The following is a 14686-nucleotide window of genomic DNA, read 5'->3' on the forward strand; positions in this document are numbered from 1 at the left end:
CAGTATTGGAGCGCCCACAATTTCTGAAGGCAAGCCCTTCCCTTTGGTTCATTCCTTTTACCCTTAGGAAATTTCTCCTTTGTTCTAAGCTGCTTTTCTCCTTGGTTAGCTTCCAACCATTGTTTCTTGTCATGGCTTTTGGGCTTTGGGAAATAGTTTGACCTCCTCGTCTTTGTAGAAGCCCCTCAAATATTGGAACACTGCTATCATGTCCTTCTTTTTGTGAGACTAAACATATCCAATTCCTGTAACCGTTCATGATGTGATTTCGCCTCCAGCCCCATAATCCTTTTTGTTTCTCTTCTCTGTACTCTTTCCAGAGATCGTGTGTCAGACAGTAGGATGTCAGATACTGGTGAAGTTGCAGCAATGTGGTGGCCTAACTATCCTGTTAAGACAAGTTTGTTTAGCTATGATCTGTCATATAAGCACCCATTGGTTGGGTCTGTATAAAAGATACTCACACTGGATCTAGCTCAGCTACTGGAGAGTTCACGGACTGCCTGCATGGCGATAAATGTTTTGCTCTTTTCTTTCTTTCTGGATGCTTTTTTGACTTCCCAGTTTGGACCTCTGTCATTTTACACTTGTCTCCCATTCAATTGTAACCTGATCTGACCCTTTCCAGATCAGGCAAGCAACAAATCAGGCCATTATTATCTATGTCACCAGAGTTGGAAGTCACATAAGTGTTTACATTATTGGCGGAAACTCTGGTGAGAACTCTCTGCAAACAACTTCCTCTTATTCTTTAAATTTGTTTTTTTTTTTAAAGCAACCATTTTTTAATGGTCCATGGTGATTTGCTTCTTGCCACAGCTGTTTTTTGCTGCAATGTTTGTAACTTCTCTTTAGTGCCCTTCGGATGCAAACGACAAGTTTCCATCACAACAGGGTGAGGGTTGCTGGAGCAGGTGGCATAACTGCAGGAGGCATTTTGAGCTTTGCGTAATTTGCTGCCTAGTTACTTGGGTGGGGTGGGGGGAGATTCTAAGGGCCAAAAACAAGTTTGAGAGCCATGTGCAACCTGTCAGTTATCGCTTAGGGAATTGCCAGTCTATTTGCTCTAGCCAAGTTCTTGCAACCTTCATAATAAAACTGTCATCCAGCACACGATGATGCCCTTGATACGTTATTAGATCCACGTGGGTCATTACCCCTGCTGCCAGCTGACTGGCAAGCTTCACAGGCATCACACTATTGGCTGAGGGTCCCATACATGCTTTTTGCTTTTTCTGAACTCTAATCCTGATTGTTGCTGAGCTGAGATCATGACTTTGCTTAGTTCTTCAGCGCAAAAAACTAGAAACTAGGGAAGTCTTTCTACTACCATTATTCCAATGCCCATATAGGACTATCAAGATGTTAGTGGTGTGTCAGGCAAAGGAAAATATGACTGGCTTGCTTGGAGCTTGGGTCACGTGGATTGTCAGGGATTATTCAAGTAGTTTGCTTATGCAGGATTCCCCTTCATTTCTAATATACCTGTGTGAGATTTCTGGCTTCTCTCCTGAGGTAATCATATTCTACAGCAGGGCTCTTCAACCTTGGCAATTTTAAGACTTGTGGACTTCAACTCCCAGAGTTCCTCAGCCAGCTTTGCTCCTTGTAAGGGATTACTCTATTAAGGCTCCTAATGGAACCCAAATAACCCTAGCAGAGCTCAGTGAATATTTAACTGGCACCTGAAAAAAAATACGTATTATTATGCCTCATAATATTGACTTCTTGTGATGTTGTCCTGAATGGTACTGTGTAGAACCTTTGTAAAGTTGGAATGACTGTCCACTCCTTGTATTACTCCCTCTTCTGCCTATGGTGTAATGGCTGAGAACCAAAACATCCAAAATAAGGCTGGAGCTTTTACTCCTCATTCCCTCTGGTAGGGCTTAATGCACATTGCCTGTTTTCTAACCCTATGTGCTTATGGGTGTGCCTATAACTTGTACTTATTAGTTTATTTATTTATTTATTAGTTCAATTTATATGCCGCCTTTCTCCGGAGACTCAGGACGGCTTTATCCCATCCTTCTCCCCTGAAAGGTGACTTTGGGCAGTTTACAAGTTATAAAACAAATGGAAAAATAATTAAAATATAATATCGAAACCCCACAGATTAATATTTTAAAAACTATACAGAAACCAGAACTAAGAGACAGGATGGGAACTAAGCAATCACAGCCTCCCTTGGGGCCACATACCAATTGGCAAAGCCAAGTTTTAATATCCTTCCGGAAGGCCAAAAGGGTGGGAGCAGTTCTCACCTCTGGTGATAGTGTGTTCCATAGGGATGGGGCCAGGGGTGAAATCCAGCAGGTTTGACAGATTCTGGAGAACCGACAGTGGAAATGTTGAGTAGTTTGGAGAACCAGCAAATACCATCTCTGACTGGCCCCAGAGTGGAGTGGGAATGGAGATTTTGCAATATCCTTCCCCCAGGAGTGGGGTGGGAATGGAGATTTTGCAGTATCCTTCCCCTGTCACGCCTACCAAGCCATGCCATGACACACCCACATAACCAGTAGTAAAACAAAATTGGACTTCACCACTGGATAGGGCTACAACTTTTCTTGATCTGTAGCTGGAAACACAGATTTTTAGTGGAAGTAACTTGTTTGGAGAACAGCTTTTTTGGATGCCTGAAAGTTTATTCTATATAATATCTTTCTGACCTTGACAAACAAGCTCATAAAAACATAATGAAGTGTCTGTAGAGTGTGAGACAGATGAAGTCAGCAATAGTGCAACATAGTGCAACAATGGAAGGTAAAGTTTTCTTTCAACAGTTTCTGAAAAATAAACGTTGGTTTCCTTCTCATTTTTCTGCTCCAGTAACTCACAGTAAACAAAGCTGCCGATCAGTAATTTGGTTCTGAAGTGTCAGTGATGGCAGTTATATAGATCCGTTGTTCCCAATCTGACAGTTGTTGCACAAATGCTCGATTGGGCCGCATGTTATTTTTACATTTCTGGACATAATTCCAAGCGTTCTGTGAAGAAAGGTATAAAATGCAAAGATCAGGAACAGGGAAAATATCTGAGGAAAGCCCCAACCATCTTGGGGGAACAGAAGACTTGCATTGAATTCTATGTTCCTAGAGTCATAGCCATCTAAACCATAATCAGGGAAGGTTGTCTGTAACTTCATAGTGAAATACATGCTTCATGTGCCAAAACCCTAAATTCAGTTCTTGATACATCACTTGAAACTTCACTGCTTTTCATGCATATACAATACACAACAGTCTGGTCACATAACAAGAACAACTGATGGCAGGCGGACCAAGATGGTCATAGAATGAATCTCACTTGATAAAAAGTGTCCATTAAAGAGACTTAAAACAAGACGGATTGACAACATCTGTAAGTTGCAGGCCCAATTGGCAAAAGAAAGCTCAGGACCTTATTGGTTGGAAACATGCGGAAGAGGCCTTCATCCTGCAATGGATAGACAATGGCTTAAAATGATGATGATAGTATACAATAAAAGGTGCAGGGCTTCAGCCATGCACACCATGTTGTTTTTGTTGACTTTTCCTGAAGACATCCTTGGAGCCATAGTAAGTAGCACAACCTTGCTTTAATTTGCCATATTTTCCATTCTCAGTTTCTAGCTAACAGTCAGGTAAGCAAGTGATGGGAAGATCTTGCTTGAGCCTTTGGGGAGCCACTGATGATCATGGTAGACCAATATTAGGCGAAATGGACCAAAAAGAAAGACTCGGTATGTGACACTAATAATGTGAGACACTTTAAAGTAAACATGATTCATGTTCTAATTTGGGCATAAAAGACCACTATATCATCTTTGATTTCACATTCTGTTTTTCAAATTGTCTAAACTGATTACCATCAAATTTAATTTGACAGTAAAAAATCTACAAATAATGTAGGTTTCTGTTCCAAGAGTCTTATAGTTGAAAAACTGACACACAAAACAATAGAGAATGGGAGAGAAATTTGGACAAAGATATCTGAGAATAAAATGTAATGAGTGCAGCTACACAAATGCTCAGCATAATGGCAAGATGTGTTGGGAGGTAGGGAGAGCTAACATCAGTGTATGATAGCCTTTCCCTACTTGTGTTCTCCAGGTGTTTGGGAAGTTACGATCCTAATTTATCCTAGTAGGAAAGGTTGCCACAGGTTGTCAACTACACTCACCTTCAAGTAAAGCTTGCAAGAATGGATAAGGTAAGCCATCACTGCTGTGCTACACCTGCTTATTCCAAAAGTGGAGAAGACCAGCACTGCTCCTTTATGGATGTAAGCATCTAAACAATTTTTTCATTAATTTAATTTTTTCATTAAGAGTTTGAAGGCAATACTACAAAAAACAGTCAATTTTTCTTTTTTTTACAGCTTTAATCTTGATGCCAGTTTATGCGGGAAAATTATGAGAGATGGTTGGGCCAAATGTGAATTCTTCAAGTTTTAAGCTCATACATTTAAGTCCAGTAGGATGTTCCATTGATGTCAGGCAGGCTTATTTCTGTGTCAAGGTATGTAAGAGTTATGGGAAGGTGTTAGGTTATGTCCCCAGAGGACATGAGGACCAACTTGCCAATGCGTAGTTTACATATTCCAATGGGAAATGAAGTCTGTTATCTAGAGAACTAAAAGTTCTGAATTGACACCATGAGTTCTCTAAACAAAAGGGATTTAAAAAACACTACTGTATAAATATAGTTGAAAAGCCAGTTTGTTGTACTATAGTGGTTAAAACACCAGGCTAGAAACTGGAAAACTGAGTTCTTAATCTTGCCTCTGGCATTGAGTCAGTTTGATCTCTCCCAGCCCAAGGAAGGCGGCAGTGGCAAACTACGGTACTTCTCAAAACACTTTACCAAAAAACAGTAGCACACAATACGATGATGATTTCTACAGATGTTCTCTAAATGGACATGTCTGGATATTTATGTCTGGATATTTCAATAAACACACTGCAAATCAATAGGCAAAAACAATCAAATTTGCATTGATCTGCACATATCTATTCAGAAGCCATCTTGCCACAGTAAGTGGTCATCCTCATATACTCCTTAGAGAAGATGATTCAAGTAGTTGCTCTTTTCCTGATCCTGGAAAAAGATGCAGCTGCTTTAAGGAGTTGCAGGCAGGTGCTAAGTGTGTGCTGTAGCATCTGTTTGCTTTTTTTTGTCCCCATTACCTCAGCCTGCTCTATCCTCACCACTTTAGGTGATCCCTAAATGTTCTGCTGACACCAGAAATCTGGAGATTCTCTATTACAGGGTTATGATTGTGACAGGATCTACAGCAGTCTAAAAACAGCTAAACCACAAATTCTTTTTTTACCATTCTGACTTCATGACAATTTGAATTTAGGACCAGAAATTTGGGATTATATTAATCAGCATTAATTCATGCCATTCCATGATTTTTGTTTATAACCCAAATCATTGTTTCTCAACCTCAGCAATTTTGAGTAGACTTCAATTCCCAGAATTCCCTAGTCAGTATGGCTGGCTGGAGAATTCTGATCAACTATCAAGTCCACCCCTGGATTTCCCTCAAGAAGTTCAATCTGAAGGCTTTTAATTTACAGATGTACTGAGAATGCTGATGACAATCCTGTCTCTTTAGCAGGGGTAAAATGAGGTGAAATGATGGAAAGATTGAATATTTGGAATAAACAGGTAAAAAATGAGTTTGAGGCTATACACTTGCCCTCTGGACTGGGGGAGGAGAATATCAATAGTCTACTTACCAATAAAGTGACAAATGGTGACAAAGTGAGAAAATAAATCTGCCTCTAGAGAATCAGGAATAGGAATATGAAGGAGTTTTTCCTTGTCTTCAAGGAAGCTGGGGAAAAAGAGACAATCTGCTTAGAAGCATGCAAAATATATCCCATTTAAGGACTCTAGGCAATTTGTATCTCCTGCACAATGAGAATAGATCTACAAATATATAAACTCAGATTATCTGATTCCTTGCCCATTTTTCAAACTCTGTTGTATTTTTTAAATGACCCGTCTTTTTTTTTTTTTATTGCAAAAGTTTTACAATTACATTTTCACCCCTTCCCCCCCCTCAACCCACCCCAAACTTCCCAACCTCATCCTCCCTAACCCTCCCCTCCCCCCGGACTTCCCCACAATATACTCACATCAGAAAAAAAAACCTTTTTATAAAACTTGAACCCCTCCATCCCCCTTATAATTTCACTAAATTAAAATATTTCTATCTTAATATAACATTTTCAAATAAAAGCTATTTGATACTTCCTAGTTTGATATTTGTTCTGCACATAATCTATCCACTTTTTCCATTCCCATTCATAAGTCTCTTGTGAACAATCTTTTAAGTATGCTGAAATCCGTCTATTTAAATAGCTTACAGAATATGTAATTCCCACCACCAAACAACTCCATGAATTAGGCCAGTTTGAGAATGATTGACTGAAGACCAATATGAGTTTTATACCTAAATAAAAATTTGAACTACTCCAATGCTAATCAGTTATAATATCATGACGATATTGACTGGGCTGATTCAATTTTGCAAGTGGGGAGTGCTGAATTGTTTTCAGTATACTGTCACTGGGGGCTGCATACTCACAATACGCCAGTTTCCTCAGAGATATTAATGTGAGCCTTGATTTTCAGGTCCTTCTGAATCTGGCTGTCACAGGCTTGTGCGTAGTTTCCCATGTACACCTTAGCAGGCAAGATTTCAACTGGATAGGTCTTAAAGGCTTCCAATTCCTGTTGAGAAGGGGGACAGATCATCCAATGAAAGCACAGTACTTGTTCAAAGTCAGGGAGCTGAAATCAATATGGCCATTTTCAAGATCCTCTTGATTGCAAGAGAGGTTATTGAGCGATTAAGCTTCACATCTCAAATCTAATAAAGCATAGAACCATGCAGGCTGCAGACCACTGAGATTGAGTCCCATTGAACTCAATGATACCTGCGTACTTCTCATTAGACAAACGGAAAGCAGGCAGCGTGAGTTTGGCTAGAAGAGAACTCTCAAAGAAGTATATAAAGGTTTAAAATTCACAAGAGAATATTGCAGGGATAGTTCTTAAATGAAATAAAATAGAAGAATCCTTTTAAAAATATCCAACAGGAATAAACTGATGTCACAGACTTCCCTAAGGAGGATGGATTCTGGTTGTCTGCCTCAAATGCCTGCTGGATCTGGGAAGCTTTTGCTACTTGAGGAAAAGAGAAGGAATGTGGAGTTCAAACACCTGTTCTGGATAATAAAAATCTGGTCTCTACTGAGAGAGGAGGTCTGAGCTTATACTCATCTTACTGTACATATATGCTGAGCAAAACCCTCAGTTTTAATCAGCCCCGCTAAAAACATTAGGGAATAATAGAGGTAGAAAGAGTGTCTAGGGCCGTGATGGCGAACCTATGGCACAGGTGCCACAGGTGGCACACGGAGCCATATCTGGGCACATGAGCACATGTGTGTGCTGGCCAGCTGATTTTCAGGCCTTCCGGGCCCACCGGAAGTTGGGAAATGGGCTGTTTCCAGGCCTCCGGGGGGGTGGGGAAGGCCATTTTCACCCTCCCGAGGCTCCTAGAAACTAATTGGAGGACCAAAGATGATTTAAGTTTCCCACCACAAAGATGGCCATATATGTGGGCATGCTTATATACCTGAGGTTTCCCACTGCCAATTTATTAATAAAAAATAATACTCCTCTGACTTGAAGAAAAAAAAAAGGGAAAATCTTGAAGTATAAGGAGAAACGTCCTCTATGACTTTTGTCATACTTGAGGCATCCAAAAGATCTTTTGGGTCCTGAGGTAGTGGTAGGAGGCTGTAAAGCGTTCATAACCGCCTCTTAAGACCATGACTGGAAAGCGGGTGAGCCGCTGCATAATTCTTGCACAGCGTGCCGCAGAGCCTTCTTTAGCATCTACAAGCATTTAGAGAGCAAAGTGTTAATACAAAATATTTATTAATTTGTGGCATGGGCTTCTATAAGTCCATCCCATTTGTTATTAGATCTCTGTATTACATGTATATTCCCATGTTCATTACAATAGGATCCAAGCTCTGTCTCTTAAAAGCAATGCCTCTTTCTATCTATCTGACACGCCATTGTTTTCCCCCCTAGTATTTATTTATTTAAATGACTTATAGCACTAGCAATAGCACTTAAGACTTATATACCGCTTCATAGTGCTTTAAGCCCTCTCTAAGCGGTTTACAGAGTCAGCATATTGCTCCCACCGATTTGGGTCCTCGTTTTACCGACCTCAGAAAGATAGAAGGCTGAGTCAACCATGAACCGGTCAGAATTGAACTTTTGGCAGTCGGCAGAATTAGCCTGCAATACTGCATTCTATAAGGTCACACATCTTGCAATGGCTCTATTAACCATGTTATTAATATCTAACTACAGGAGCTAGCCAGTCATTTTTGTTCTAGGCTTGCAACACCCCCCCCCCCCCCCACAAATGCTGGAAAGGAAAGTACTTCTAAGGCAGACACATGTCAAGGAGTAGTGGATTTATCTACACCCTTAAATCCCATTTACATGAACAAGTGATTTGCGATATAACGATAACATAAAACGTACTATATTCAGAGGATTGTTTCTTTCTTAATTCCTTTATGTCAATTCCTGTGTCAAATGCTAGATGGAGAGAAGAAGAAACAAAAGGATTTTAACACAGGGTTCTGAAACTTTTAATACAAGTTGTAGAAGCATTTTCCCCATTTAAGAAGTCCCCATACACATCATTTGCTGCAGTAGTCTGCCTCATTCAGCAGTCTCAGGTGAAGTAAGGCAACTGCTTGATGCAATTAAGCCTTTGATGGGCTGGTCTCAGACTGTCAGGAGCCCAACTGGGAATTCTAGATACTGATTCCAGTGCATCTGATCATCACCAAGTTCAATAAGAATGAGACATCACTCTAGAGTGAGCCAAGCCTTAGCAAACTACCCTGCCTTTTTAGTTTTGAGAAAAAGAGGGATGATACGTGTTAGTTCTTTATCCACTTCAAGTAGATCATAATCCATGTCAAAAGCCGCATCCACAGTATCCGTTTTGCCATCATATATTACACAGTATCGAACACATTCCAGGTTGATGGATTGAGGCACCAAATATTTGCCCAATGGATTCTTTAAAACAAACAAATAAAGGTAAATTAAGTAGCACAAAATACAGATACTAAAGAATGGAGTGTGGTATTTCTGTGGTGGATCCTAAGGAAGTAAATCTACCCCTAACCCTAACATAACATAATAAGGAGCCTTGGTAGTACAGTGATTTAAAGCACCCTGTTATTAAGACCAGCTGCCTGCAATTACTGCAGGTTCGAATCTCGCCAGGCTCAAGGTTGACTCAGCCTTCCATCCTTTCTAAGGTAGGTAAATTGAGGACCCAGTTTGTGGGGGCAATAAGCTGCCTTTGTATAAAAATATACAAAAGGATGAAGGCTATTGCTTAGCGCATTGTAAGCCGCCCTGAGTCTCCGGAGAAGGGCGGCATATAAAAATCAAATTTAAAAAAAAACTAAAAAAAACAAAAACATAGAAATATCCAAGATCTGGTCCCATTCTTCAACCTTCAGCTATGAAATAGCCCTTTACTTATAAATGGTGACATTGGAATGTCCAATTGTGTGTTGGAGAAGATATGAGACCAATCTTAGAGTAGACATAATGGCTTCCAAAGAATCTTGCTCTGGGTCATGTCTGCTAGGGTATGAATTAGTTAAAAATATTTGAGGAAAATGTGCAACCTGTTTTAGGATGTACATTCAATTCCTCATTTTGAGTATTACCCTATATCACAAGAAAGATAGCCCTCAGGATTTTTATTCCCCCCATCCTTTAGGGTTTTGAGGCCAGGTGATGCAGTGGTTAAAATGCAGTATTGCAGGCTAACTGCCCACAGCCTGGAGTTTGATCCTGACAGGCCTCAATATTAACTCAGCCTTCCATCCTTCAGAGGTCGATAAAATGAGGACCCAGATTGTTGGGGGCAATATGATGACATTGTAAATTGCTCAGAGAGTGCTGTAAAAGCACCATGGAGCAGTATATCAGTCTAAGTGCTATTGCTATTGTTATTTTGAAGAAAATTGATGTTACTAATGTTTAAGATTATTACTACCGACCTGCCTTCCATTGAGGACCTGTATACTGCATGAGTCAAAAAGAGGAGTGTGAAAATATCTACAGACCCCTCAATAGCCTCTCACCGCCCAGTACGCTCCCATAGAGAGGGGCTTCTCAGGGTGCCGTCAGCCAAACAGTGTCGACTGGCGGCCCCCAGTGGGAGAGCCTTTTCTGTGGGAGCACCCACCATCTGGAATGAGCTCCCCCGAGATACAGAAGATTCCGGATCTGCGCACTTTCCGCCGTGCCCTCAAAACATTCCTGTTTCAGCAGGCCGGCCTGGCCTAACTTTCCCTTTATATTGCTTTTTGATTTTATTTTAAACTGGGATGTCTTGAATTATCTAGGACCAGAGTGTTTAGTATATTTTAATTGATTTTTTATTAACGTTTGTATTACATGTATTTTTATCGTTCGCTGTTCACCGCCCTGAGTCCCTTAGGAATAGGGCGGTATATAAATTTAATAAATAAATAATAAATAAATAAATAAATAAATAAATAAATAAATAAATAATAAATAAATAAATAAATAAATAAATAAATAAATAAATAAATATCCTGGATATAAATTGTTTCAACTTCTACCCTCAAAAGGACGCTATAGGGCACTGCACATCAGAACAACTAGACACAAGGACAGTTTTTCCCTGAATGCCATCACTCTGCTTTACAACTAATTCCCACAACACTGTCAAATAATTTACTAAGACTGTATTACTATTATTCTTCTCTTCCTTACTAGTATCTATCTCTTCCCACATTACTATAACCATGTTGCTTGTATCTTTCAATTTATATTGTTTTTATTGTTTCCTAATACGATTTGATATCTTATTAGTAACCTTGACTATCACTAAGTGTTATACCTTTTTATTCTCGATGAATGTATTTTATTCTCCTATGTACACTGAGAGCATATACACCTAAGACAAATTCCTTGTGTGTCCAATCACACTTGGCCAATAAAGAATTCTATTCTGTTCTATTCTATACAGCGTTTGTGTGTTTCTTGGCTCAATAGGCCAAGAAACTATAGCACTGTCACATATGCGTATTGGTGCGGACGGATGATATAGCTACCTCAAAACTCTGGTCCCTAAATGCTCAATGTTATTTATGGAAATGGCTATGGAACAATAGGTTCCCCAAGAACCATTGATTGCTGTATTCAAAACAAACAAATGTCTAGTCTAGCAGGAACCTGCCTTGCCAATTAAGAACAGTTTTAGAACTATTCTGAATCCTGACCCTAATCCTTCGTTCAAAAACAAGCCATCAAAATCTAATTATATTCCCTAAATTAAAAGATTTTCACTTTCAAAATTCAAAGGAAGTGTTTTCAACTTGAAACACTTCAGAATGGTTTCAGATTACTAATGGAACAGTACTGGTAATGTTGGGAAGTACATTCAAGCATGAAACAGGGCTTTTTAATGTGTTTGTTTTAATTTCAAAACACTTTTCACATCAGTAGTCCAAATGTTGGAACACATTAATCACACAGGAACCTGGTTTCTTCCTTCTTCCTTTCTAGGCAACAAGCCAAATCTATTCTATTTTCTTCCATTTATTTCAATACATTGAAGAATGAGATTGTTTCAGTTATGTTTCTGCTCTTTTATTATTGTGTCATGTAATGTATATTTACGAAGCAACAAGCCCCATTTTGTCTGATAGGGCTATATCAGGATAAATGTGCATAGGCTGGCCTAAAGGTAGAGTATGACCATAAAAGCAATAGCTAATTTCATTCCATAAATGTTAGCAAAGAAAATTAAAGAGTTTCTAGCCATTAGAAAAATCTCTTCATTTAGAGTACATGAGGAGATTAAAAATCATAGACTTCTCCAGAAATAAAACTCACTGTTTTGACTCTTAGTGCTGTCATCAAATGGCTTTCATTATATTCCCTCTTGGTACGAGCATCTGAAAGTAAAGCAAGAAGAAAAAATAAAATATATTTATATGAAATCTACAAGTACAAATCTATACTGAAATCTATATGAAAAGAAGGGCAATGAAAAGTAGTAGTTAAGGTGCTGAACTAGGAATGGCCCAGGAACCAGCAGGGCTATATTGGAATGGTTATTGTATATGTGCTAATACGTTGCAGATGTTCTAAAGAGATAGAGTTAGCATCATAACTCTAACTTCACCAGCTTGCCAATTTTTAAATCTCCCCAGCCCTACTCTTGACATTTGTGGGTACTGAAGAAATCAGTACAGAGACTCAAGTTCTAAGAGAAGTTCATTAGGTGACTTTGAACAAACCATTCTCTCTCAGCCCATCTTATTTTTCAGGGTTAGTTTGGTGGGAAAAATAGAGGACAGAAGATATAAATGCTCCTGAATGAAAGTCAGGACATAAAGGTAATAAATAAAATAAATATGGTCTCAGTGGGTAAGAACCTCAAGTGCAGCTGATCAACTTTAGTCCCAAAGCTAGAGCAGGGTCCTCAAGGATTTGCTAAAGGATCAAGGGATGATAGCTTTGTACACAACTGGCTCATAGTCCTAGCAACACTCAAACAGTAATATACAGGATTTATACGAAACAGTTTTAAAAATGAATTTTTTTTTAGCAGCAATGGCATCTGCAACAAGCCATGTTAATATTCTATCTGTATCATGATTTCATCATGTTAAGGATGGAACTTAGTACATAAATGATAATATTTGCATCATAATGCCTCATCATTTGCCCTCTTTCACATGGATACCGATGACTAGCAGGCACAGTGCAGTATTCCTATGTCCAACTGCACCATGTATTAATGTAACTATCTTTGATAACTTTCACTTACCCAATAAACAGAGATAGTTTGGCTCTGCTAATCTAGAGATCTTTGTAGACTGATTCAACAAATTATACAGTTCTGTTGGTTCACACAAGGTCACTCCTGCCATCCCACTGGAAAAAAATTATTCAGTGCCACAATCCAATTGCATTCCCTAAAGATTAATTCTTGTAGAAGGCTAATTCAGAGTCATGTGGCTCCTCTATTAAAAAAATAGTTCATATTTAAACTGAAATCCAAGGTACCAGGATGCTGTTCACTCTAAAAGCAGAAAAAAATAGGATTGTTATATAGAGGTAACACTCAATATAGGAAATCTTGTTAACTCAGTTGAAAAATGGCTTGCAAAAAATCAGCAAAAAAACAGTTGGTTAGGCTTATGAAAGAAAATGCCTGATATAAAAAGAAAAGAGATTATAATATGTTTTAGTGATTCAATGTTTGCCGAACATCCTCTGCCTTGTGCTTCAAGTGGAATGGCTCCCAGTAGGATTAAATAAAGAGACAGACATGACATAACAGGAAAACAGAATGGATGAATAAAGGAAAATAAGAATATTCCAGCGTTACTTCTTAATATTAGAAGGGATTTACAGTAGACTTTAGGATGGCAATTGAGGGAGAGGCAGTATTCAGTAAAACTGGCTTTATTGATACAACGAAGGTGGCACTACTTTCATTTTTTCCCTCTACTGCTAATAAATAGGAGCTTCCTCATTCAGTGCTGAGTTAACTATATACTCAGTAATACAGTTTGCCTCATGTCAATTTTATGATTAGCAATACTATATGGCAAGTGTGGTACAGGCCATCAAACTTAACAGGATAATCACTAACTCTGTGTGTCTGTGTGCGCATTCATGGGTCCCAGGTAGAACTGCTGTCTGTCTATGGATGAATAAGCTGAAATGGAATAGTGAACGCTTCTTTACAGAAGTCTCAATGGCAGAGCTTACGCTTTGCAAGGCAAAATTCCAGGTTCAACCCTCTATATTTCTATTAAGAAAGGCACACATATGAGGAATTGTGAAGCATCACTGTGGACAGTAGAAAGCAAGATATAGACATTAATCCTCCGTGGAAGGATTCTTTCGAGAAAAGACAAGATGTGAACATAATTGTAACATTATTTATGCTAATGAAACACAGTCTTGCTTTTAGGGTTTTTTTTGAAAGTATCTTTTTTATATCTCTAGTAAATTTAGGTTAAGATCTCTGTGTTCTCTGTCACGTAGCTGACGAAATGAAACCACATTTATTTTATCGATCTAATTAATTTATACAAGATTAAATTGAAAAAAAGTTATGTAAAATACTGATCAACTCAGTTCAGAACCTAAGAGGATGCATTATTAAAAAGAGAAACCCACCAGCCATGTGCAGTTCGTGACATCTATTGTCAGGGCAACTGTGGTTCCTGTTGCTATGTGTCTGTTCACGGTTACCAGGGTAACCACAGAATCTATTTTTCATATTACCGAGTTTTAATGGTGGTACAGTTACTACAGTTACATCCACTCTACCATCATCGGTCTTCGGCAGGTCATTACCGGCAACATCAAGGGAGAAAAACATCGCTGCGCCTATGGTTGAACTCCTTCGCGTCCCCACCGCCATCTCTTGCCACATAGACCCACCGGGCCTATGAAGCTTCCGCTCCCACGGAGAGACGCTTTATGGTAACTATGAGAGGACGTCACTGGCGCTTTCGAAATCGCGCTTCCTCTCGCGATATACGACGCGAACCCCAACCCCGAGAGGCTGATGA

General features: G+C 39.1%; 1 protein-coding gene across 4 annotated transcripts; it reads right to left on the reverse strand.

The window, feature by feature from the left end:
- Window positions 1-2627: 2627 nt before the first annotated feature.
- STYXL1 (serine/threonine/tyrosine interacting like 1) lies at window positions 2628-14644 on the reverse strand. Of its 4 annotated transcripts, none has more exons than XM_060693160.2 (10): window positions 14289-14644; window positions 12925-13179; window positions 11985-12046; window positions 8972-9116; window positions 8568-8624; window positions 7756-7901; window positions 6583-6728; window positions 5729-5826; window positions 4165-4274; window positions 2628-2990 (listed from the first exon to the last, which is right to left on the reverse strand). In XM_060693160.2, exons 2-10 carry the CDS (start codon window positions 13025-13027, stop codon window positions 2859-2861), a joined length of 999 nt encoding a protein of 332 aa, XP_060549143.2. In that variant the 5' UTR covers window positions 13028-13179; window positions 14289-14644; the 3' UTR covers window positions 2628-2858. The 4 variants fall into 4 exon arrangements, with proteins under 4 accessions (XP_060549143.2, XP_087739544.1, XP_087739543.1 ...); XM_087883418.1 differs by having other exon boundaries at window positions 14469-14625; XM_087883417.1 differs by lacking the exon at window positions 12925-13179 and having other exon boundaries at window positions 14289-14617.
- Between the last annotated feature and the right edge of the window lie 42 nt (window positions 14645-14686).

Source organism: Pantherophis guttatus, chromosome 1 (genome assembly GCF_059756535.1).
Source record: "Pantherophis guttatus breed Tessera chromosome 1, ASM5975653v1, whole genome shotgun sequence".
NCBI classification, from domain to species: Eukaryota; Metazoa; Chordata; class Lepidosauria; order Squamata; family Colubridae; genus Pantherophis; species Pantherophis guttatus.